Genomic DNA, 27,255 nt, shown 5'->3' on the forward strand with positions numbered 1-27,255 from the left:
TGTGGTTACTGGAAATAGTCATTTGTATAAACATCTTAACTGGGGTGACCTCACTAGAGCATTGCTCTATAGTGTGGGTGCAACTGGCTTAGCTTCATTTGACAGAAGCCTGAGCCCTGTTCCAACATGGGTTTATTGGTAAGGCTAACATGCTCCTGTTTAACTTATCTAGCTGACCAGTTAAGGAGTAACAGTTTTCTTGTCTTGAAATACTTGAATAATGGATCATGATTTACTATTATAAATACAACTCAATTCAAGCAAAAATGTGTTTTAATCTGAACATGATGCCTCACAAACTGTCAGAATAATTTGATATGAAGTTTAAGAGGTATTTAACAATCACATGGGTGATATGTACTGCTTTAAGCTTTCCCTGTTGTTTCACACATGGTCAAGATGAACTTCTATGTTATTTGAATCCCTTCTCCTGGATGTGTGTGTGTGCAAGCACCTGTGTTCATGTTTAAGTGGATTTGGAGTACTGATATATGTCTGGTTTATTGATCATTAAAATTTGTCAATAGAAAGAAAAACAAGAACCAGGTCAAGTTGATGGCAAACGTGTAAGCCTGGATGAGTTAAACCAGACTACGACTCAGACTTAGCAGCGCAGGAACTGGCAAGCCAAGCTCATTTTTTCAAACTGAGGGATTCTGTTAGAAGAAGTGACACTGACTTCTTCTTCTTCACTTTCACTAATGTTTATTGCAGTTGTCACATTTCTAAGATGTTGCTGGGTGAGTGTGGCCTGTTACAGCAGCTCTCGCTCACCTTTGATCTTTTTCCGCTTTCTCTCACAAATTTCCCCATTTACGGGACAAATAAAGGAATTCTGTGTTTCGCAATGACTGACAGAGCATTCAGATGGATTTATTTCCTGTATTATTTATTGAAAACCCAGCAGTCGTCATTAATACCTGTTGTGCCTGTGTAGGCAGGGGAGTAAGGAGATGTGGTAAACTAAACTAGTTGTCATTCTGTTGTCAAGAAAATAAAAGGCAAAAGACAAAAAAACACTCTGATATGCTACAGAATGACACCTTGGTATTGTTTTCTCTTAACACTTGTTTTAAAAAATGTTACACAGATGCAGAGAAAAATAAGCATTGAGGAAGAAGAGTGTGACAGCAGTTCAGAGGAAGATCAGAAAAAAATGAAAATGAAAGACAGCTTTTTGGGTGTGTCTCTTAAATAGTTGTGTTCCTCTGTTTTCTCCTCTGCCAAGTGTTGCTTTGACTTATTTTGTGTAGTGAAAAGCCAACAGGAGACAATCATTTCGCTCCTGCTTGTTCTCTGCATCTCTTCTTCCCTCCTTCCTTCTTCATCGTTTCTTTGGAGGTTGGGCTGTGCGGGGAGGAGTGACAGGCCGACCAGAGTTCATGCCTCCATACTGGTACTTGGCTTTCTTCTCAGATGGCTTCAGGATCTAGGGACACACACACGTGGAGGACAGAATTAGCTTTAAAATTACACAGTAACAACCTGCATTGTTTCGTTTTCGTTTCATTTTCTTCCACTTTTCCGTGAGGGTCGCGGGGATGTTACCTTTTATCCCCCTCTTTCAAGAGGGTGTAATAATGAGCTTGTTCATGCATCAATAATCCCAAATCGGGCTTTATCTTTGTGTCAGCACCATACTTGATTCATTATAATGCCGTTTTAATTTTTCACCTTAAAACTTTTACTCAAGTACTGAATAAGTGGAAGTTTGAAGTGGATACGCTGGGGGATGAGGAGTCAGCGGAGACGGTGCGCGAGTGAGTGAGAAGATGAGCAGCAGGATTATGAATACATTGAGTGTTTTCGATGATGTTTAGATGCTATATTGTTATTGTTTTCATTTCCCAGATGTGAGGCTTAATTAGTAACACTGACATTTCAATTCTAAATCAGCTTTAGAATGTTTTGCAGATTTTTTTTTGCATGTCTCTTCTTTCTGTACTTTCTGCACAGATGCAGGTAACGAGTAGATGACAATTATATAATTAGTTACATTTTTTGTAATATGAGATGCTAGTACTGGCTCTGTAGAATTGTTTGCGATTTGAGTGATTGAAACATGAGCAATGACATATTATTTTAAAGTCAAAAGTGAAAATCTATAAAAAAGGTATTTCCAAAATTCATAACGTTGTTAGATGTTTTTATCTAAAACTTATGACTTATGACTTTCTGCTCTCAGACTTGCTGCACACAAAAGGAGATCCACAGCTGAGTTAACAGGGCAGTCTGGCAGCAATCTACAGCGCCTTAAACCACAATAAGAAAGCAATTGATTTCAGCTCTAAAATCAAAATTTATGATGCTTTTCTATAGAACAATTAATATATAAAAATATTTGCATTACCTACAAACGTACATACTGGGCACCTGCTACAAAATGTTTACACGGTTTAAGGTTTTTTTTCCTCACACTGTCCATGCTGCAGCCCCTCTATTCACCCTCCATTTGAGCGCTCTTTTTTAGTGCCTGTCCCAATGCGAGAACAATTACTTAAAAACATGCTGTGTACATATCTCCGTGGACTGAGCATTTAGAAAAACTGTCACACTTACATAGCATCTAGACCTGCTTATTAATGACAGACATGGAAATTGCACTTTCTAGCTACCGGAACACACGGATGTCAACAAACAGGTAAGTAGCTCCTTGCACAAACACACTGTTTTAACTACTTTTTTATTCATTTTGAGTCATATACGCTACAGTGCTGTGTGCTAAGGTGTCTGCTGTTGTTGCATAACATTCGGTGTGAGATGTGGAGCATGTTAAGACGCTTAAAACACAGTGCAAAGTTCTGACCCCATGCTGTTTACGGAGCTCTGTGATGGTTGGACCAAATGTGTTCGCGTCTTCGGTACTGGCAAGTCAAGGGTAGCTTGAGCAATGAAGCTGCATGTTTAAATCGACCGAAGTTCTCCTTTAATATCATGCAGAATGTGGAGGAGGACCCAATGCTGTCCCTAGGATTCCTCTGAGGGACTCTGAGGTGCTTTATAAATACAGGCCCTAGAACAGCATGAACGTAACTCTGACTATAATTATCATAAGTAACCAAAGACTATGTAACACATGGCTGATGACTTTCAGTGCATGATTACTTTCACAGAACTGTAACTTTATACCTGGAAGGAGCACATCAGGGTTTCATCCACGCTCATCATGCCGCCAGCGTTGTCGAACTCCCCACAGTAGTTGGGAGCTGAGAACAGTGTCACCAGCTGCCGCTTGGCAAAGAATTCGTAACCATCTTCTACCACCTGGGGGCGTCGGACACACAAGAACGTCACACAGTGAGGAAGCGATACACTGATCTTACAGATAACATCATCCCACGTAGACTTCGTTACACAAAATATGTCAACTTTTGATGGATGCTTAAAGGAACCCTGCTGAGTAGCTCAGTTCAGGTGTTGTACCTGGTGGGCTCTGCAGATGAGGTCCAGGTCGTGGCGGTTGAGGAACTTGCTGACCACATCAGCTCCAAAGGTGAAGGAGACGCCCCGGTCGTTTTCTCCCCAGCCCTGGACGTCCTTGTCTGGGTCCGACCACAGCAGGTCACAGAGGAGGCCTGGAAGGAAACACAGACACACAACGTTAACTGGATCTTAGTATCCACTTTATGTTATCCTGAGAGGAGATAAGAAATGATTCATCCATGTGTAACTTGCCAGCAGACACTCATGACAAGTTGTGTCATAGCATGAAATAAAGAATCCTGTCTTTCTCGAACACTTCATGTCCCATTTACATTACGTCAGCTATTAAAACACTGAAGCTGCCCTATGTATATACACACACATTCTTCACTTCCAGACAATCTGAAAGACCATAAGAGGATGTGAGAGACAGCAGCTGCCATGGTCTGAACACTGGCTACCTTATAAGGACAGGAACGACCAGGTTGAATGAAGAGGGGGCAAAGACTCACTTCCACCGACTCACTATGACTTACAAACATCTTCAGTGAGGCAAAGAAATACAGTTACATCACAACATTATTTCGTGATAAAGACTGAGTTTAAATCCAGCATAAAATGTGTAACTGAAGCAAAGTTTATCAAGCTGACAATCTAATTTAAAGCAACTAGATGAACAGAGCAGGATGACTGAACGTGAGGTGACAGATGTTGACAGCTGACAGCCAGCAGTTACTCACTTCTTGTGTCCTTACCAGGTATATAACCACAGAACATAACTCCAGACCATGTTCTGCCACTAGCTGAGGTTGCATGGTATCTTTTAATAACCCGAGACTCATAAATAAACATCTGTCCTCCCACGTCATGTGAAGGCATCTCCTGGCCCCTCTAAATATCAGCAGATGTAGGAGTCGTTTCCTATGTTTAGACATTTGAGAAAATATGTATTTCTGGGGCAAAAGGTAGATCTAATTCGCGTCACCTAGAATATTTTTTGCGCAGTCTTCTACAGTCAGTGAATACTCGTGGAGAGGGTGGTAGTGTGGAGGCTGTTGTGGCAGGAAGGCTTAGACAGACACTTCATCTATAGCCTGAATAGTACACTAAAGTTCGAGTCAAGTTCTCAGCTTCATTTCAGATGTGCGTTTCAAAAATGTTACTGAAATAGACTCAAATTGAAATATCTTTAACGCTAAAGCCTAAAGTGTAGCATTGACTGAAACATCTAGTTGCTATCAATATATAACAGAGCACCATGGGAAATTTTTGACAGGTGATCAGAGAAAGGATCAGAAGCGGATTTAAATAGCCAATAAACTACCCATCTCACCTGCTGTTCTAATCCTGATCGGGACAATCCTCAAATACAAGATCTGGTTCACCTAAGTATAGACAGTGTAAATTGAAGCTGCAACAGTAAGTTGATTGATCGATGGACAGAAAATTAGGGCTGGGCAACATATCGCCTTAAATGTTGGCTCATTATATCATAAGTGTTGTAATTTCCTGGTTGCATTACAGTAAAGTGATGTCATTTTCTGAACTTACCACACTGTTCTTCTCTTTCTCATACTCATCTTTACTCACTCAGTTATTAAATCCACATTGCTGATGATTATTTATCAAATAATCATTAAAAACAAAAAATAAACAGTCTGATTTATTATTATATGCAGGACTCATAATTCGAATTCATGTGTAAGCAACGTTTGAATGTAGCATGTCAAGGTGGAACTCATTTGAACTATTAAACATACTGTTGAGTTGGTTGATTTCTAACATGCATCACATTTTATAGGATGATCATATGTTTTGTATGTAAAATTTGAAACTGAAAAGTATCTAGTTAATGTAATGGAGTAGAAGTGAACAATGGCATTAAATGGAAATGCTAAACTGTACAGTTAACTCATAACTGCACTAAGTTACTTGCATTACAAACCACAACTAAAGTGCAGGTGTGCTGAAAACTCTAAACCAACAAAGACAATATTCCTAATCCTACATCGAGGTCTCCAGGACAAACATGAGAATGAACTGGTTGACTGTGTCCACGTCTGTTGACCCACCTGTGTCGGGCACATCTGTAGGTCTCATGATGCGTCTAATCTGCTCCATAGACTGCAGATCTGGAGAGAGACCTGTGGGTGACACAAAGCCAAAGGTGTCCCAGTTTGTAAATCTCCTCATATATCTCCCTTGGTGCCTGTGCAGGTATAACCCATATCAGGAAAGCTTTAAAACATGACCTATTTACTTCACATTGGATTAGTAAACAAAAAATTACTGAACGCTTATCAGGTTCATGGACTGTCACTTTCATGTTTGAGATCACCTATTGTGGAAGCAATGAGAGGTAAGCACAGCATTCAATTTTGACAGTGAGCCCCAAGGACAAAACAAGAGTGAAACATCAAGGATACAAACTTAAATCCCAGAATTGCTGCAAATATCAAAACACAGATTCACATTTACAAATCAGGTGGCCCCAGTGTGAAATGCAAACCAAATGCATGCTAAATTATCACCAGTCTGTCAGCATTAGTACCTCCATGACAGCAGAAGATCTTCTCGTCCACTATGGCAGCGATGGGCAGGCAGTTGAAGCAGTCGGTGAACGTCTTCCACAGCTTTATGTTGAATCTGCGTTTACCTGCAAAATCAACAAGGCAGTGAGTCAGGAGGCCTTATGGCGAGGACCGCTGTCAAAAATGTTTACAGCTCTTGGGTGACATGGTGGGATGGAATACGAATCTGGAATTAAGTGTGCAGTCCCTCACTTTGGTCCAGGTTACACTCAACACGTTTCAGTGAATTAACAATTTACCCACTTAATCATATACATATGATTTCCTGTCCCCAAAGTGGTCTTTGATCACCTACCTCGGCTGTTAAATCTTAAATATACAGTACATATATATCAAGCATATACATATATGATTCGCTCTTGTTTTTTTTAGCTAAGAAACATCGCAAAGCATTACAAGTGGTCCAAAAAATGCTGCTGCTAAATTGTTGACCAGGTCATCTAAACCTTCCTAAAACTGATTGCTCTCCCTGAGACCTACATCACCAGCAGGTCTTTAAGACCTCTGATCACGGTTTGGTGGTAGTTCCTCACAGAAACATGTTGGCTTTATTAATGATTTGCCTTCTTTTAATGATTTAGCCACTTTAAATACACCCTTCCTTGTTTAACACATTTTCTTGTATTTGGACTGCCTGGATTGCCTCCAGTTTTTTCCCCAATTTTTATCTACACTGTTTTATGTGATCTCTTCAAATGTCTTGTCTGATCAATTTAAAGTAATATAATACAGAGAAAAGCAGCAAATTCTCACATTTTAGAAGCTGGAGCTAGACAACTTTGGCATTTCTTCTGAATCTTCTATCTTGTTTTCTCCTCTCCTCTCCCAGTGTTCATCTCATGATTTGGGGGGCTGACTCTGGATTAAAACTACACAGATGTATAAAGTTGCTCTAACTAGTTCCACGTTGAGCAGCTACATCACAAAATACTACTACTACTACTACTACTACTACATTACCATCTTTCTTTTGTTCACCATCCCCCTCCCCCCAAAACAGGAGTGCAACACAAACATATGTTTGTGCTGAGTCATGCAACTGCAAATGAAACACTCGATCTCAGTATCACTACAGAGAGCAGAGCACTCACACTCGTCATAGAAGCCGTAGATGCGGTTGATTGAGGCACACTCGTGGTTGCCCCTGAGAAGGAAGAAGTTCTCAGGGTATTTGATCTTGTAGGCCAGCAGCAGGCAGATGGTCTCCAAAGACTGCTTCCCTCTGTCCACGTAGTCGCCCAGGAACAGATAGTTGGCCTCCGGGGGGAAGCCGCCATATTCAAAGAGCCTCAGCAGGTCTGTGTACTGTCCATGGATATCACCTGGGAGGGAGAGGAAGCAGTGATGGGTAGAGGAAGGAGCAGCAGGACATATTGAAGAGACACACTACAGTTTAGGCCAGGGGTCTCCAACTCAAATCAGCTCGGGAAATGGCCCGGGGGCCAGCAGTTTGGTCTAGAAGAACAAGGCCAAAGAGGAGGTTACTAACCACAGATTTTGAGTGGAGCCTCTAGCTCCAGAAGGATTGGCTGACTGAGGAAGATCTCTCGTGACTTGATGCAGAGGCCGCGCACCTCAGCCTCTGTCATCTGGACAATCTTCCCTGGCCGACATCCTCGCACTGGTGGAGGGAGAGGAGGAGGGAGCAGGGTTAAAGTATAACTGTGTGTGTGTGTTTTGGAGCATCAGTAGCCCCTTTTAGATAGAAAAGGTGGCACATTTGCTGCAAGGTAAAGGCAGAAATGTCCCGCCTTGTCTTTCTAAAAAGGAGGTGTAATATTCCTCCTTTTCCAAAAGTGGCCACTTGGGGTAGGCGTAAACATGTGACGTGATGTGAAGCACGAAGTTGGGCAGTGAACAGTGACAACGAATTTGTCTTCAAAATAAGAGCTTTACATTGCACCCCATTGGAGTTTAGAACTGGGTTCTTAGCGAGGGGCTTTTAATTTGAAAGTAGCGACTGTTGGTAGCTTGCCACTACAACAACAAGCGGACACAACCAAACAGCTACAGAGACCAAGGAGATGCTAGCATCTCAGCAGCTTTCCAGTCGCTAATCTTGACGTCCGTGGATGAAGTGATAAACTGACTGCTGTGATCAGCTGTTTCCTGGTTTTAAAACTCCCCGGCTGTGGGTCGCACAACAGTGCACGTCATCGACACCTCCGCCCATCTCACGCAATGTCAGCACATTGACGTCTCGGATTTAGATAGCAATGGAGGCGGAAATAAGTGTAACCTCCGAGGCGGCAAATTGGTGGACCAAAACAGACCCCCAATTTACCGCCTTCTGTCTAAATCCAGGGACCTAGCCGCAAAAAGAACGACCAAATGGCGGCTTATTGTCCAGTATAAAACCGGCTATTAACAGTTATCCTGCCATTCAGGTATATGATATTCTAGTAAAAATTCTTTCTCCCTGAGTTTTTCTCAGGGACATACCTCTGTTGATGGTCACATAACTGTACACATCATCTCCCACAGGAGGTTTTTAAAAAAAAAAATTTCAAACTAAATATGGGACACAGGGTTTAGTAAACAGATAAGAGGATGGAAATAGTCTGTGTGAGTACTGTTGATGTTGGTGAATGTTTTTGGAGACTTCCTGTTGTGTAACGGCGAGGAAAAGTCACTGTGGTCACATGACAAGAAACCTTTCGGCCATGTAATGTAAAATGCTGGAATCATTTTATTAATAAGACTGATAATGAAGCCAGCAGCTTAATAAACTGTTTCGTGTGTCCTGCTGCAAAAAGACATCATGCAGGTGAGTGATGGGAGACAAAGGGTGAGTTATTATCCCTCAAGTCCCTCAAAAATAAAAGCTACCGAACTCTTCACCAATACGCCCCACATGCCTAAAACATTTTCATCCATCTTTCCTGCATTAGGATGGCACATTTGTATTCATTGTTACCATGTATTCACAACATACTGGAGAACAAAACACATTTTGGAATATAAAATTGTACTTATACTATGATTTAATAGGACTGGTTGCTAATTTGTTCCGAGTTTCCGTATCAACACCAAAGTGAAATTTGACTTGATTACTTTAAGTGAAACAAAAAGGCTTTTCCTTTAAAACTCTTTTGACTGTTTAACAATAATTGCAAAGTGTCAATGCAACATTTAATTATGTCTTAATATAAAAAGGCACCTGTACAAGAACTTTGCCTTAAAAAATACAGTAAAAAAATTGCAAAAGGAAAAAAGATTGATGAATAATAGAGAGCTGAAGTTTTGGAGGTTTTAGATGTCATCTTAACCTTACTGAAACTTTATAGAGTAAAGAATTCACAAGATAGTCCTGGAAATAATCAGCAAATTAATCTATCATGAAAATAATGGTCAGTTACACCCATAAATTCTGCATTAAAAAAACAAAAAAAACAAACACAACCTCACACACCACCCTGATGCAGAAAGACAGCAGGGGAATTACAAATGATAGAGCATAATGAGGAACAGCTGAGCACTTGAATTTTCTTTTTGATAGACAAATGAAAATGACTATGCAAAACGGCATACAGTATGTTTATGTAGTTAAGCTCAGCATACACTGTTCGCTATGGATAGACCAAATATCAGCACCAATATTGTGCATTTTTCAAAGGGATTTTTTCAGTTGCCAGTAAAATCATATAAACTGCACTATTATAGCTCTGATGCAATATCCTCTTTCCATCTATAGTCACCACTCTGTGGTTTTGTCAATTCAAAAAAACGTTATTTGTACCTGTCGGGCACGTCCACCACACTATCTGACTGGTTTGTAAGCAAGTAATGTAAGTAAGATATCACGACTGAATGATCTGAATCTGAAAAGTAAATAACTAACTAAACTAACTAAAAACCTTACCAAATGAAAAGCCAATACATGCAAACCTGCTCTGACTAGCTCAACCACATAAGTCTGCCTTTGTGATTTGAGGCAATATTTCCATTTTCCGCCACTGTCCTACATATTCCCCATGTACTCTGCAGAAACACCTCCTCTCTTCCTCCTGCTTGGTAAACCACAAAAGTGGGCCAGAGCTGACTCAGACTGTTGCTGTCAGATGACACCGCGGCAACATGATTGAAATCATTGCATGTGTCAAACACCACCTAACAGGTTAATCTAATGGACGGGGTCAGAGGAATCCTGTAGCTCTACTGCCAGAATAGTTTGTTTTAAAAAAAAGAGAAGTGAAGTGTGTAAAGTCTTCCTCTGTCAGATATCTGTGGTTTGTGTCTCAGATTCCTGCAGGTGACTCCTGTCTGTGCCTCACAGCTCTGAAGGCATTTTACATCCAGTTTGAAAGGACAACAGTGTGTGCAGCTGAGTGTGTGTACATGTGCAACATGACCCTTCTATTTCTGCTCAGAGATAAACACTCGCTCTGTCTGTCTCCTCAGCTACAGCCAAACACAAACTGCGATCACACATGCCCCACCTGAAGGCTCAGAGCAGGGCTATATTTAGACTGAGCAGAGGTAGGACAAATAAAAAACATATCCCGAGCAGAATTTTGAGATTTAAACTACAATCCTTCTGTGGTTTGGAAATATGAACATCTGTCCTATTGGTCTCAATGCACAACAGATCCTTCAGTGAGCACAATACACAAGCAACGAGTATCTGTGTGTCCACTGTCGAGAGAGAGATTTCACACCCTCCCTTTCAGCTCTGTGATGACGCGTTTGCAGGTCTGTGCTGGCTCAGCTGACAGGGAGGGAGGCCTGATATAGGACACAAACACACACACACCAACCAACCCCACTTGCCTGGAAGGATCCCCTTTCATCAAACATTAGTAAAGTAAAGGCAGAGCAGGAAACACAAACAGTTCCATTTCCCTGTCTCCTTCTCTGTGCGCGCGAAGGACACACGCGCACACGCACACCTTGTGACCTTGACTTCAGATCGTACCACAAGGGGTTTGAGGGGAGGTATCCCAGCATCCTTTACTGTGTCACCTCTGCACTGCAGCTTCCCCCGAGTGAGTGAGTGAGTGAGTGAGTGAGACAGAGAGACCCACATCTGATTACCATGGCAACACAGCAAGACCAATTACCAGCCTGTAAGGTGTTGTAGAGCGGAGCTGCTGTATCCCAGGGGGGAAAGGAGCTGATTTGCAGATAAAGTGGCATCTCTGTCAACCCACGCCCTGCATACTAACATGGAGTGCATCTGACAACAGTGAGGGAAAGCCCACAGCATGGCTGCACGCAGCCACACACAAAAAATACTAGTGGTGCACCAACAGTATCTGTAAAATCAGACTGGCACGATCCAGCTTTGAAAGAAACGTTTGCAACATAAATGCTTTGAAAATACAGTTCAGGATTGTGCACTCTAAAAACAAAATTTCCTCCGAGTTTACTCATATGGTTTTGACACACAGTCAAGTTTTGACCCAAGAACAACAGAAGACATTTGGTAACAAGCCTGTTTCCTGACAGTTTAAATAAGGTTCAGGCCAAAAACATAGTAAATCAGAACAATGAAACATTTGATATTACTGTTAATAATGTCTTTCAACATTGAAATTAACATGGTACAGTTTACTGATAAATCACCAAACAGGAGTGACAGTAACAGGTAGTAATTTGCCAGCTGCCAGGCAAATGTGAATATTTGTTGGTTTTTAAGCATTAAACTGCAAATTATTTAAATATGTCAGCTTGGGCTTTGGGAAAAAAAACTGTTTTGTTTGCTCAATGAACTGTCTCCGACTCTCATGAAAACAATGGATCAGATATACTTCTAAATCAAGCACCAAGGCATACCAACAACCAAAATCTATGTAAACACAAGCTAAAGACTGACACAAAGACAATGGCAGACAAACCAAACAGATGCGCAGTGTTTATCTGTTACTGTCTCAGTGGCAGCAGGGAGAATGAAACAGGTCCCTGGCTAAAACAGCTGCAGAGCTTCACTTCATGATAGCCTTATCTGGACTGGAGGAAACTCATGTTGCACTTGCTGGTTCCTATGCAAGATCAGTGAAAATCTCTTTCTTGAGAAATCCCTCCATGTTCAGAGTCATCTCTCCTAATTTGGTCTGGTGCATGTGTCCGTCTGCCTAAGCTTTTAAGTTGGGTTTGGTCACACTCTGACCTCTTCAGACTGAATGCTGAGCACTTTCTCTAGCTCGATCCAAAGATCACAGCGTCGCAGGCAACTGTTCTCCTAATCTCCCTTTCCCAGGCCTCCTTTTTCTTCTCCTTCATCTCTTCAGTCCACCTTTTCTCCTTTTTCATCTATTTATTGTTTAGTTGCATTTTTGGTTGAGGCTGAACTCCTCCACCTTGCCAGTGAACTGTGCTGACGTCAAGAGGACAGTTGTGCCACCCCCTCCCAGTAGGGCTGGGCGATTAATCGAATTTTGATCGCGATTCCGATTTTGGCTTCTCACGATCATGAAAACACTGTAATCGAAGAAAAACGACTAACGTGCCGCCGCGCGTCGTGTATGCAAATTCCTGCACTGTAAAAGCACAGTGAACGCACCTGTGTGGCCTGCAGCCGCAGCAGTGAGTGTGTGGATCAATTGTGGAACGAGAGATTGAGAATATGGCAGAAAAGCAGCCTGAGCCTTTAGTTGAAAAGAAAGGTAGGACAACTTCGGTCATTTGGAGACATTTTGGCTTCAAATCCTCGGACGTGGAGCAGAAGGAGATTGTTTGCAAAGTCTGTCACACCGTCGTGTCTGCACCCCAGGGCAACACGACAAATGTATTTAACCATAAAGTGGTCTATGACAAAGTATTGAAGGAGCCAAAGACCCAAAAAAGTGCAAGAGCGTCAACTTCAGCTACAGCCACTGCCACCGCAACACAGTCCTCCATTGACGACACTCTTTACAATGCCGCTCCATATCCCACCGGCTCCCGGCGACAGCGAGAGATAACGGAGGCTGTGACATTCATGCTAGCTGAGGACATGTGCCCCATCAGTACAGTTAGCAACCCAGGCTTCAAGACACTGGTCAAGATTTTGGACAAGCGGTACGTGTTGCCATCACGCAAACATACAAATATTATTATCATTTACTTTTTTACTTGTTACTAATCTATCTGGTTGTTTTTCTAAAAGTTATTTTTCAAGTTGAGTTTTGGTTGAGTTTTGAAATCAGTGAATGATCGTGTTTATTAATCGTGATTTCAATATCAATCAAAATAATCGTGATTATTATTTTTAGCATAATCGCCCAGCCCTACCTCCCAGTGGTTTTTGCATTCCAGACAGCTCACAGACCCTTCAGACCTCAATAGATCTGACTGCCCGGGACTTATGTGCAGCCTGGGATACACACTAGTGACTGCATCTGTAGTACAGTTTCATTTCTAAGTAATCTGAAAATGAAATGTTTAAGGTCTTATAAAAAAGTTCTGGATTGAAGTTGATCTACAGAGAGTTCAGTTTAAAAGCATATAAAAAAACTTTTTTAATCACTGAAACAACCACATCTATACATAGTTGCAGATTTTCTATGAAATGACTCTTTCTCTTCTATTACAGAGCTAGAAGTTTCCTTTAGAGCTGAAAAGATTAGCCATCCAGAACTAGCACAGACCTGCAGGCACAAACCTGCATCAACACCACATCGTCAAATCAGAGTCTGCACTGAGTTCTCCTCCCAATGGCTCTGGACTACAAATTACTTTTTAACTTTAAAAAAAGTTGATTTACATTCGCTCCTGCTTATCAATCTGACAGCAGCAGCCATCCATGAAGATGACCTCCACTGTCAGGAAGAAGGAAAAGAAGAGAGAACCAGAGTCCTTAGTGAGTACTGAGTTCACTGAGAGACTAAACAAATAAACACTTGCATGACTAGCGCGAATAAATACAAATAGTTCCACGATCAGACCCACAGGAGCAACATGAGAGAAATTAAATCCTTCAGTCTGAACACACCTTTAGAGGTGGGAAAATTATAACAACAAGAAATCCTACTTACTATGTATTATTTCGATGATAAAATTATAGCCGATAATTCCCCCAGTACAGTAGGTGGTGATATGTGCTTTAAAGTTAGTTTGCCATATGCCACTAACAGACAAGACGAGGAAGAGAGGGGTGAAGGGACGTAAAATTTTTAAGGGATGTTTTCAAAACAATTGAAAAGATTATCATCTGACAGATTATGTCAAAGCACAATTACGTTTCAAGTTTATCAATGCATTTTACTAGAAAAAAATAAAGAAACATTTAAAGAGTCAGAACTGTTCTTTGTGTTTTTAGGGTAATAGTGATGTCAGGTAGATGGTTAGATCTTTGGAGTATTACATCATTCATCTTTACTCACTGCAACTTAGCCTTGTTTCTACCCTCAGGTGCACATGAACTATATGTTTAGAACCTTCAATATAATTAATGTCATAATTAATTCAAAAATGCTAATGAACTAAAAAATACATCAGGAAAAACTGTACTGTTGCTGTACCATGATTTTGCTATTCTTGTCCTTTTATTTTTTGTTACATAATACTCGTATTGCTATGTCAACAATCTTCCTCTACTAAGCCTTTTCAGTATGACAGCATTACTGCCCAACATTGCTCACTAACCTTTGTTACAGTAGCTGATCTTCCAAGGTACAAATGAGCCAGAGCTCCCTGAATTAAAGTGCAGCTGCCTACATTTGGCACATTCATTCACTTAATATTTGGGTACTGCCCAACCCACCATTGTGCTGCTGCACGTTGAACCACACCAGAGGTGTTACAACATACAACCTCATACTCTGAACACAATCAAACTGAGTACTTAACAACTTTTAGCTGGAAGACGACACCAGAGACTTCTGAATTCTTTGCGGGTAGTTTAACCCTAATCAATGTAAAAGAGCTTCAGAAACTTTTCATCCACATGATAACTATGTACATTCCTAGACATGTATGAAGAAATGTAGAGGTTTTAAACACAAATGGGAAATGTTAAGGCACAAGAGGCTAGTTGTCTAACAGAAGGAGTTTGGTTTTCAGTCATCATTCCCTCTGCTTCACTGGTTGCAAACTACTTGCGAAAGGCCAAGGAAGTCAACTGTTTTTCCATTCATTTAAAGAGCAGAGTTCACTTGAACAAACCCAAAGAGAGAGAGAGAGAGAGAGAGAAAGATAAGTGAACTACAGACAGATTGCTTCTTGAAGGCATTACCATATATGGGTGCCACTGTATGGAGGACAGAGGATGTAGCCTGGTCAGTCAGGACAAAGAGGGAGTGCTTGAAGGCTCTGTTGTTTTATGGGATAGAAAGAGAACAAGACTAGCCAGGCACAGGCCAGGGCTCCCTCAGTCAGCGAGTGAAGGTCCACAACAATGTAATGGCTGTCAGCTGCACTGGCAAAGAGCTGTGTAAGCCCATTCACATCAACAAGAAAACACACAGCAACGTCAGCGCAATATCAGGAGCTTAAAAATAGGGCTGACCCCTATAAGTCAATTATTCAACTGTTGAGGTGTTAGCGCTTTTCAATCTGTTCTGTGATGTAGTTGCTACAAAATGTCAGAAAAAGTGTTGTTGCTGTGGTGTTAACTAAGTCTGGCCTCTCAGTTATTGCTAATTTATTATTTGTCTTTCTTTGTGGTATCTTGTTGACTATTTGCTGCAGTTTGTTTCATCTCGTCTCTGTCTGACTTTTTTTTTTTAATTATCATTAGAAATTAGGTGCATATTAGAGCTGGTCAATGCCTACCAAATTCATGAAAGACAATGTTGTAAAGCAGTAGTTACTCAATAGCACACCACTGTAGACATTGCTGTTTCCCACTGTTGTTTTGATGGCAACCTCCAATTATCTCACCTAGGGCTGCAACGATAACTTGATTAACTCGAATAATTCGATTACAAAAAATTATTGAGGCAAAATCTCTGCCTCAAGGCTTCGTTTAATTCCTATGACCTGTTATGTGGCCTGCTTAGCTCAGGGATCATTATTCCACACGGACTGTTATTGCGGACACACACTACTACGTTCAGAATTGAGTTAGTGCGATGGCGGAGAGCCAAGAAACCGTCCACAAAAGTCACAGAATGTCCTAAGTTTGAGATCATTTCACACTTAAAGAAGAAGAAAACAAAGTGCAAGCGTGTCTACTGCAAAGCAGTACTGGCGTACCACAACAGCACGTCAACAATGATTCAACATCTGAACCTAAAGCAACCAGCTGTTAACACCAGCTCAGCAAGCGTCGCCAGGACAAGCTAATGTAAACATTGATGTTAGCTTATCTAACGGAGCCTAGCATCGCTAGTTAGAGTGTATGGTATTTATAGAGGCTGTAGCCTGATGTCAGTATGACCAGATATTATGTTATGTTACGATGTGGAAACTACTTCGTATTAAATTGCAAGAGAGTAATAGACTACACCAAATAACTCCTTTCCCGTGCCAGTTTTAAAAGTGGCTTCTTCTCTGCACTTTTTGTCCTTTACTAAGCTGTGTTCAGCCTTGGAAGCTTGAAACAGCTTGTACTAGTACCAATAGGTTTTGGTACCGATATAAAAATGGTAGTGGTCAAAGATGCATACCATAAATTACAATGTACCAGGTTTGATTCTAGCCTGGAATGAATTTCCATGATTTCATCCGTCAAATTAGGGGATTGGCAATCTGAAGATTTCAGATAATGATCTAAGCGTCAAATATCCTACTTTTCAGGCAAATCATAGAGACTGTGGTGTTAAATGTTCTTTTATGTCTGTCTCCAGACTTCAATTGTCTAATGATCCATGCTACGGTAACATACTTAAAGAGTGACATAGCCAACTAGACAGCTATGATGACTGGATGAGTAACTTCATCTGACTCCTCCTTGAGTGAGGTAAACAACACACCATGACTGGTAAACCTTTCTTTACTTTAATATTGTGTTTTAATGGTGCAAATGGAGAAGACCATTTAGGTCATTTCAAATCTGGCTATTGTCTACATGGCATTTCAAAACTGAGAAACTAGACTGCAATTAAGATTGTAGATGGTGACTGTATTACATTTGATTAGGATGTTATTTTTTGGGCCATATCACCAACAAGATAAACAATGCCAGTTTATAAAACATTTCAGTCAGAACCAAAAAGTACCTGAACTTATTGAATTATAACCTCTCGGAAGAGGCACAACAAGCTGTAAACACACTACAGACATCATATCTAGTGCCTGAAAGTTTTTGTGGTTAACACGTGAGCAAACAGTTGTCCATTTACACATCCAGCACACACAGAGAAACATTAATTTGGAGTACTGTTCCTGATCTTATATGGACTCTCTCCATATCATGATTTTTCTTTTGCTCTGATTGCCAAGCAAAGACACACAAAATAACTTCTAATGGGTCAAGCAGAGCCATGAATCTTAAGCAGGTATGACTGTGCATGTTTTAGTCACTGCTGCACCACCAGAGGGCCAATAAAGATGCCTTGTCAGACTTTTTCTAGCACTCCGACTCCATTCTCTAATCTTTCCTACAAGGCACGAGGCCAGCAGCTCCCCTCCACTCCTCCATCTAACCCTCTCCCACACAGTGGCGATGGAAAACAGTGACCCTTCAGTGAACGAGAACACAAAGTAACTCTGGCAAGGAGAGCGGGAGAGAATTTTAAGGCAGAAATCTCGACTGCGATGGCATTTCTGTGCAGGATTTGCATTTTCGGAGGATGTTTTGTTCGCCTCTAAGTGCCATGGGTGAATGGCTGTCTTTGTGGGGCAAAAGAAAGGATGAAATTGAGAGGAGAGACTGGAGGAGAAATAAACAGGAGGCATGGCTACAGGCACAGAAAGTGGGAGAGATGGAAAGGAGAGGGAAAGGAGAGGAAAACGAGAGAAATGTAGGGAGAAAGTGAAGCTTGAGTGGGGGAGACAAAGAAGGCGAGGGAGTGAATAGAAAGAGCGGGGAGGGAGGGTTTATTGGAAGCCTAGTTGGATAGCTGAAAGGCCTGGGTGAGCTCTGCACCACATTTGGTGCCAGGGGGTGAACGCTCCCCGCCGCACAGGCTCCACCATTGTTCTTTCCATAACAGAGTGCCATGCCAGCAGCCTCAACACCACGCAACACAGCAGCAGTCCTCCACGTCTGATGAAAACAAGGAGGGTGACAGCTTGCATTCTGAAAGACCAAAACAAAAAGCCTAGACGTGCATTATATACTGCTATATATTATTAATCAATCCAGTACAAAGTTACTGTAGTTTAAAATTTTTTGTTCTACAAAAGGACAAACTACATGCCACAGGGCAGAGAAGGCTTCTTCAGGTGGCATCACAGGCCAGACAATATTGAGAAATCCTGACAAACCAAAGTCTTAGGGGCTAATTTTGCGAGAGTTTGTGTTATTAAGAAATACTGAGTGTAAAAATACTAACACAAGGTAGAATACTTGAGACAAGGTAGAATGCTCTGAGTAAAGGGAGTGCTGAAGCAAGTAGGGAGAAAGAACTGACCTGATGGTCTATTCGCTTTCATTAGATTTTGTGGGCTTGGAAATATCTTGGCAAGCACCATCCTTTGGTTCAAAAGCTTACGTTTTGTTCAGGACTTGTACATGTGATGTGATAGTGGGGCTTTCCAACCCCACACCAGTGCGACTGGATGGCTAGTTTAAAAAAGTGACAGTGAAAGTTTTACCTTAAATTTAACATTATTACACTAATAATGACACTAATAAATAATCATTTATTATAAATACAAGGCACTGCCATTGCAAACAATTAAATAAATACACTGGCCTGACTCTTTTAAGCAGGGGACCTCCCACCACCTCTGAAACACATTTTATACCTCTTAACTGGCAAAAACTCTGGGATACATTACTGTTAACTCTCCATTAAATGCAGGTTAAATATATTTTGAAAGAAGAAATAACACAACATAACTCTGTGAAATGAAAAGGGGGATTCATAAGCAATAAAATGCACCTTTGCTTAGTTGAACACACTCAGGGGTTATACTGCTACAGCCTCATATGGTCTGGTATGACCAGTATCTTATGATGGCTAGCATTGGCTTAAGTTAACAAAACTTTACTGCTGTATAAAACACAAAAAATTAAACGTGAACTATTTTCTTGACTTCATGACCTTTCTTCACCTGCCATACTTGTCATTATTCTGTAATTTATCATTGATAAATGTAAAATCAGTAGTCTGCAATTGCCACTCCTGGCTGTGGTAGCTGCTTTTCAACATTTAACTTGTTGAATTTAGATGATTTAATGCCTATAAAAAGAATTTGTTGAGAAACAGTGAATTCCCCCATGTTTGAGGTTAGTTTCACAATATATAGTAGGTGTGTTTGCACTCACATTTGTCCCAACCTGAACCAAGTACACAATGTCTGCTGAGCAAAGATAATAACTTGTTGAGTCTCATTTCCAATTTGCCCACAAGAGATGCTTTCAGTTGACGATTCATCACATCACCGATCTAGTTCTTTTTAAGCTCAATAAACAGAGATTATAACTGACCGGAATTTCTCCTGTTTGTCCGGTACATTGAAATCTTCCAGGAAGAGGGCAACTGTCACTATTTTTTTCCATAGCTAAACCAAGCATGTCAGTGGCAGAGCCTCAATTAATGTCATTTAAAACAACTGTCTAGAGCATTGTGGTTCCCCTGTATCTGAGAGTGACACTGGAAAAAAAGTGGTGGAATAGATAAAAACTGTCTGAACAATCTGCTGAACTAAAGCTGGGTAAATTTGTTTCTTTGGAAACACTATTAATCAAAAATGGTGACCACTTTGCATCACACAAACGTGCCAATAACAAAAGCCCTTTTTACACAGCGCCTCCGCATTATCTCCGAAGCGGTGGTTCGCCAATTCACCGCCGATGGTGATTCACACGGAGCGAAGCATCTCCGCCTTCACGTGTGTAATTCACACAGAAAGCCAGCGCTGTGGCTCCTAAAGAGGCGTGATGGTACACGTCATGTTGATGACGTCGGTGTTTCCCCAGGTGTTTCCCTGTTAATCCAAACCCGCAGACAGTTTATATTAATATGGATGCTGTTATAATGTGTAGTGATTGCGATCCTGACCCACCAAACATCCTGGAAAGTGACGGAGTTAAGTTTTTAATTTAATTATAATTATGCTAAATTACATAATTATACATGATCACCATCAGTAAACAAGACGCTGTCTGACTGTCACTCGCGGGGACAGAGGCTGTTTTCTGGGGGAAAGTTCCCTGAAGTCTCGGTCCGGAGGGCTGACGGTCGCGGTGATTTATTTTCATCACAAACACTCAGTGAGTGAAAGTTTTTTGCTGGTGACAGATGCTGTTTTTTGAGCAGAAATGTGAGGAAGAGTCAGTAGGACAGGCGGGAGGACAGACGCTTCTCCACGTACAGCTGTGGTATTTGTTTTCCTCATATAAGTTGCCAAAGACAGTTACAGTTACTACGTAATTTTTGTTCGGTCCTGTAACGTTGCTTTGTGGGGCATTTCCCTGTATTTAGTTGAGTGAAGGACCTGTGCAGTTATCAGACTGCACGACCGACACGCCCCCGTTCCGCGCCTCCGGATTATCCGTTCACACTGGGACGGCTCACCAATAATGCGGCCCTGATACTACCTCCAGAGGCGGATCAGCGCCGGAGCAAAATTTCCCCCCTCTCCGCATTTGAAACTTTCACACAGAGGAGGGTGCGGAGAATTGGCGCAGGATCCCCGCATGCAAACGGCAGTGTGAAAGAGGCTAAAGACTTGAGGCCTGCTGCATGGTTAACATCATATACAGCGATAGTCTTTATATCTGATTGCACCCATGTCTTTATGATGTGTTATTATGATTCCTTACATTATGCTGAATAAACTATAGCACCACAGTGTAGAACCTGCAGAGCTCCTTGACAGAAATGCTTTTTAGGAGATTTTATGGACCAATTCTTGCTAAACACTGGCTGTCTTTGCTCATAAACCAAAATGGCTCTGAAATGCAACTTTCCATCTTGCCTCCTCCCTCTTTCTGGCTGATATATGGGGCCATGGTGTTGTTTGTGCCACATAAAGCCTACAGGCCACCTGTGCTGGCAGGCCAAACAGAGGGCCTGTTGTCGCTAAACCAGTCGCTGGACCAGTGTGGGCTTAACATGGGCATGTCTGTCCAGTTTCGCTGGATCACATAGATACAGAGCAGCAATAGTAAAAACTAATGAGAAGGAGAAGGAGGGGTCTGTTATGGAGAACTCAACCAACAGACAGGAAACACACAGCTGGTACATGAAAGTGTACATAAACATGCAGGGAAGAGGATGTGCAGTCTTGCTGAGGCATGCTGCTGCTGCTGACAACTGACCTGAAGCATGTCTATGAATGCTGGAAAAGTGCGATGTCAGCTCAAAAATGCTGTGACCAACTGTGGATGACCCTGCTGTAAAATCTGAAACATGATACTTTGAGTAGTGCTGAAACGTGACTGACTGATCTCAACAGTGTCAACCAATATTGTGTATTGTGGAGGTGATGTATGGATTTTTTTCTCACTGCAATGACAGGACCTCACACCCTGCTCATTATACCCCTAACCACCAATCGAGGGATGCATGTTTTGAATACCATTGTATTGGGATGACCAATTTGGCAAACTATGTTAGAGCTCACTGGGACAAAGCATCTGTGCCTGAGGTAAACTGGTGACAGGACTGAACAAATGGAGTAGGCTTGTAGTTGATGTGTTAATGTAGGAGATTTAAAATGCAAACTCTTTCTGAATAATATCAACATCCTTTATCCTTTACTTTTCAACGCTGACGCACAAGACTGGTCACTAGAGAGGCCACAAACCTGCATGCTGAGGCCACTGAGGAGGCTTCAATGATTGTAAACCATGTTGTCAGTCAATCAGGTTTAGCCTGTTAGCTAGGCAACGCCTGTAGATCCTTCCACCAAACAACTGTTGAAGGACATGTTCACTGTGTGTGTTGGTGTGTTTTTTGATGTTCACATACTATAAATAAAGATTTTGGAAATATGTGTTCTCCAAATTTTGTGCACACAACACATCAGTTTTCCAAATACTGGTCTTGTGTTGTAGATGGTAAAAAGCATAAGCCTTTATGACCAAACTAATGGCATTCCCACGAGCCTTATGTTTGGGTATTTGTGCTAATTGCTAAATGTTAACAGGCAAAACTGAAATGGTGACTAAGCTGCCAGCATGTCTTTAGACTAGAGATGCAACGATTAATTGTCCAATCGATTAGATATCAGCTATTTAATAGCCTAATATTTAGATAACTAGTTAATCGGTTTAAGTATGTATTTTTTATAAAGAAAAAAGTCAGAATGTTAAAATGAATCTTGGTTGTGGTCAAAAGAAAACATTTGAGGACCTACCTTGGATTCTTAGCCCTACAGAAAGTAGCAATAGGATGGGGGTTTCCCATAAACCCAGTTGTCTATTTGGTCAAAAGTTTTCTTTAGCCTTCACAACATAAACATATTGGCTGGAATTTCAGGAATGTGATGTTTTGTAATTGGTTATGATTTGGGGTTAAAATGCTGCTGTATATAATCAGTGTTCAATATTAAAAGGTATTTGAGGGTTGAAAAAATAAACAACTGATCTGAAAGTCTACTATACTGTACTGCCCTTTTAACACTTTCTCCTCCTGTGTGTGTGTGCGTGTGCGAGAGAGAGAGAGAGAGAGAGAGAGAGAGAGAGAGAGAGAGAGAGAGACCAAAGGGGTAGGTTAATTTCTACCAGGGACAGCTGTGCCTGTTGACATTTAGTAGGAGATCAGAGAGCTCTCCATATGAGCGTCTGTGTGCATGAGTATGTGGGATCCTGACTGGAAAATGGGGCACAGAAAAAGTGAGAGATCAATGTTCTTCTGAAGTGGTTGAGGAAATCCTGCTTGTCCTATGGTAGGGAAAAGGTCCCTGAATCTGAGAAGAAAACCACTGACAGGCCATTAAGTCCGGATTAAAGCAAGTGGTAGATGTAATCTGGTTAAGATGAGTGATAGCAAGGTTTCATCTGTAAGGAAAAGCCTGTGAGAGGTCTTTGTGTTGTTGAAAGGTCAGGTCTTAAAATAAAACACACCCCTTACGAAGATTAAGTGATACACAAGGGACAGTCTGAGTGTTTGTGTATGTGTGTGAGCATATATTTGCCTCTACAAGATATGTCTTCTAGTGCGAGACCAATATCAGTATTTCTATAGAAATGGAAGACCTTACACAGTTCTCTTGATTTTATCTTTTGTTTGCAGAAGGAGAATATTACATTCACTTTTTGTGAGAGTATATGATTCTAATGTTATATTTTAATAGCATGCGAGTATGAATTTAGATGTTGTATAATTCTCATGTTTTTGATATTGTTGGTTCACTCAGACTTTCAGAGGCTTCTCTAGTCTGCCAAGTAGGGCATATCTCAATAGATTTTTAGGTACAGACCAAGGTATGGCTGTGGTTCCAAGGCTAGAAATTTGTCAAGTACTGGAAGTTGGAGCTGAATGTCTGCCCCCAATCAATGTGAATATTTACAGGTTTTCTTCATCTTCTATAACTGAATAACTTTGGGGCTTGGACTGTTGTGTCAGATAAAACAAGCTTTTTGAATATGTTAATTAGGGATAGCCCAAATATTAGCCTGGCCAATTATCAGAACCAATCGTCAGCATTGTATTTAAGTATGGTACTTGAGTGAATTGCAGTTAGTTACATTATATCACAAATTATTATCTAGAATGCAAATGTATCACTTTCAAATATCAGTTAACACTTTGTCTACCACAAAAGTAATGACAGTTCAGTGGCAAATGAGCCAACTACTACTAAGATGGGGAGATTGCTTTTCAATTAGAGTCTGGCTTGGGCCACATTTTTCTGTCTGAACCCAATTAAGCCCGAAAGAGTGGTAACGAACCTGACAGGTGTTCTGTCTTTTTTGTCCAAACCACAATGTGTGGAATTCAAAGCGCTATGTAAATAACAATAGGACATACTGCCCCAACAGGGACAGTAGGTCCATCAATAAAATCAGTTATCACTTAAAATCACTCAGCAATTATTTTCACACTATATTATTCACTGAAATCACTTGAAACATGACCAGACTGGTACAAACCTGGGCATCATTTGTAAAAAAAGAAAACAGTGTCCAAACCCAGTCCAAACAGGTCTGGGTTAGGTAATCTATGCTCAACTCTCTACTTATGCCAGTTTTAGAACATTTTGTTTGATTTTTGTTCAGCTTGTGCTCAGACAACATTGATTATTTGAGAACTTGTGTAGAAAAACATGTTAATACACTTTTCAAACCAAGACATAAAAAAGTTTGAAACGGCAACTAAAGTTAAACATTGTACTGGCACTATTTCATGGACAGATTTCGAACTTAACACTTAACATTAAACTTAAACTGGTTTTGTTCCAGAGGTTTCCACTTTCAGAAGAAACCATGTTGAGCCTGCCTCTTTGTTGGTATTTTCACACCAATAATGAGTTAGATATAAACTGGCTGTAGATGGAAAGAGAAAGTGGCTGAAAGGAGAAGGATGGCTGGATATACTCACAGCTCACATCTGGAAGCCTTTAGGGCTAGATCCCTCCAATTTCCTCCACTGAGGTTTCCTTGTCGCTGCATAAAAAAGCAACTAAATATGTAGCCAGCTAACTAGCCTCAGAGTGACAATACAGGCTCTCATTGTGGCTAGTGTGCAGCTGACACAAACTATGAGCAAATAAGCACCATTATGTAACCACTTCAATCAATCCGGATGATTAGGTTTCACTGACATATTAAACACAGTGTGCTCAGTCATTAGCATACTGCCAAACTGTGTGTGTTCAGCACAAATTGCAAATGTGCGGGACAGATGATCGATCAGGATTGCTTGTTTGCCAATGCCTCAGCTGTCCACATGTTTACTGAAGACACAGAGGGACATGGTCTCCCCGTTCTAAAGAGAATGAAAGCTAACAGACGGACAAATGAGCTCACCCATGTCAGGAGCCCTTATTTAGTATTGCTAATAAAGTCATCCACTGCTCCCCAACACATAACAAGGGGCAGGAGGAACAACAACACTTTCTTCGAAAGTGTTCAGGGTTAATATTAACAGACTCAGAACTTAAGCCATTAGAAAACAAAACAACCCAAACTTTACTCAAATATGTGTAATAGCTAAATTATAAGCAATTTTAAAGAATAATCATCACCCACAGCTGGGAAAGCTTGTCTTTGTTATAGATGTACGATGATTATTTGTAAATGTTTGGTAAAGTTTTTTTTTTTTTTTTTTTATCAATCTGCTTACATATGCATTAACACTAAAATGTGTAGGATAACATCCTACTTCTGTGCACTGTTGTGTTCAACACAAATAATGGCAACTTTAAGATCATTCATGGCTCACACAAATCTTACAAAATACAGGCTACGGTATAAGAAAATCCATCGGAGTAAGGTTCACAGATGTTGCTTTTGAAATGCTAACAGGAAAAAAACAATGCAGGTATAATTAAAGTTGAATATCATCTGGGCTTGTGGCTTGTGTAAACACTACCATTCAGCAATATTCCCAAATAAACACCATAGCCTGTGACGTGCCCTCTGTCTTTAGCTCAGAGGTCCTGATACCAAATCCCATTTGAAAACTTGTCATTTTTATGTGCAAACGATATATAACCATATATATATATCACTATTGTCTTTAGTGAGCAGACAATGGCGCACACGTCACTCATCGAGCTCAACTTTGTTTTGAAAGACGTACCAATTTACAGGACTGGTATGCACCAAATCCCATTTGAGAACTTGACATTCTTTCTTATAATTAAGTGCCAACGATTTATAAACAGACTACAACTATGCTTTCAGATGTCTTCACGGACCAAACAATTGTGCGGAAATGTTCGGCATACTCATCTGATCAAGTTGCAATTAGTTTTTAAAGAAATGTCAACTTGTAGGGCTAAAATCCACCAAAGGGCTACCGCCCACCATAGTGTATTTTGCTATGAAGAGCTTGTGGAAATAAAAGCTGATTCGTTTTTAGGATAGGTTTGTCTCAAGTAAAAGCTTCGTAGCTACCGGTTTAAATGCTGCATGCCAACGTGATGACACAAATAATGATGTAATAAGAGTACTGCGACATTATTCAAGTCAGCCTTAAATGTCTATAACCCTTGTTAGTTTTCAGGTTGGTCTGACGTTCTAACCCATACTCGACCTTTCGGGGTACAACAAACAGTCCTCCAACAGGAACTTGTTACCTTTCAATCGTTAACCCACACTTCAGCGTTGAAAACTAAATTTATAAAAAGACTGTAGTGTCGTTTGGTAGAAATTCGTGGTAACTTGACTAGGAGTGTGCCTGTGATTCGCAACACCGACAGACGGGACTGGTCCTGTTCACTACTCCACCGGGATAAGATAGCAAGTAAAGCGGGTCTTTATCTTGTAAACTCGCGTCAAAACGACACAAAAACAAGCTTGGAGCGCTAAAGTCGCAACCATCAGAATAATATAAACGTTGAAAGTTAACAAACTCACCCTCTAAAAGCCTGGAAATCAGTGAATCGACGTCCAACTCCCCCTCCGCCATTTCTGTAACGAACAGCTCTGCCCGCCGCAGTCTGGAGCTGGCAGGGCAGGCACCGCCTCACTGAACATAAACGCACCCCCAACCTCCTCCCATTTAGGACTATTATGCTGCGTTAAAATGTGCCTCGGAGAATCGATAATCTGTCACAAAGAAGGGAAGTGCAGGATTTCAATTAGACATAAAGGCCCTTACATTATTTTTTTAAGTGATATCAACATTCAGGACACCTTCACTAGCGTTTCTTTAGCCCTCAACCGCATCCGACAATCTTCCTTGGTGGACTGGGTTTGCGTAAACAATGCTGTTTGCAAAGTGGATCATTTTCAAGCTAATATCCTCAATAATCTAACGTTAAAGAAGATCAGGGGCTATTGTAACAGGTTCATTCAAAACTCCCTGACCACTTGAAATACAATAGTCATATCTTGCAATAAGAAATATATATATATATATGTGTGTGTGTGTGTGTGTGTGTGTGTGTGTGTGTGCCCTGATTACTAACTAACGATTACTTCCTACATAAACGTGCTGATATGTGTAGAATTTTAGATATACGTTTGACATTGCCTCCCATTAATTTCCAAAATCAATTAGCAGACTTTTGTAATGTGTTGGTTAAGTACCTCTTGCTAAATCCCCACCATGTTTTAAAGCGTGTGTCAGATAGTGGTTATACCATTACATTA

General features: G+C 40.9%; 1 protein-coding gene across 1 annotated transcript; it reads right to left on the reverse strand.

Moving 5' to 3' along the window:
• Positions 1–868: 868 nt before the first annotated feature.
• Positions 869–26,665, reverse strand: LOC115589215 (serine/threonine-protein phosphatase PP1-beta catalytic subunit). Its single transcript, XM_030429997.1, has 8 exons — positions 26,518–26,665; positions 7,504–7,635; positions 7,106–7,336; positions 5,975–6,079; positions 5,496–5,567; positions 3,424–3,575; positions 3,130–3,264; positions 869–1,429 (listed from the first exon to the last, which is right to left on the reverse strand). Exons 1-8 carry the CDS (start codon positions 26,567–26,569, stop codon positions 1,325–1,327), a joined length of 984 nt encoding a protein of 327 aa, XP_030285857.1. The 5' UTR covers positions 26,570–26,665; the 3' UTR covers positions 869–1,324.
• Positions 26,666–27,255: the final 590 nt, after the last annotated feature.

Source organism: Sparus aurata, chromosome 10 (genome assembly GCF_900880675.1).
Source record: "Sparus aurata chromosome 10, fSpaAur1.1, whole genome shotgun sequence".
In the NCBI taxonomy this organism is placed as follows: Eukaryota; Metazoa; Chordata; class Actinopteri; order Spariformes; family Sparidae; genus Sparus; species Sparus aurata.

What these genes read in the sequence shown, in the direction of transcription:
- LOC115589215 (XM_030429997.1), bottom strand. Translation starts at nt 26,569, where the DNA reads ATGGCGGAGGGGGAGTTGGACGTCGATTCACTGATTTCCAGGCTTTTA. An exon ending in GATCTTCTGCTGTCATGGAG is followed by an intron (nt 5,568 to 5,974) that starts GTACTAATGCTG and finishes TGTCACCCACAG; the next exon opens with GTCTCTCTCCAGATCTGCAG. An exon ending in TCATCTGCAGAGCCCACCAG is followed by an intron (nt 3,265 to 3,423) that starts GTACAACACCTG and finishes CGACGCCCCCAG; the next exon opens with GTGGTAGAAGATGGTTACGA.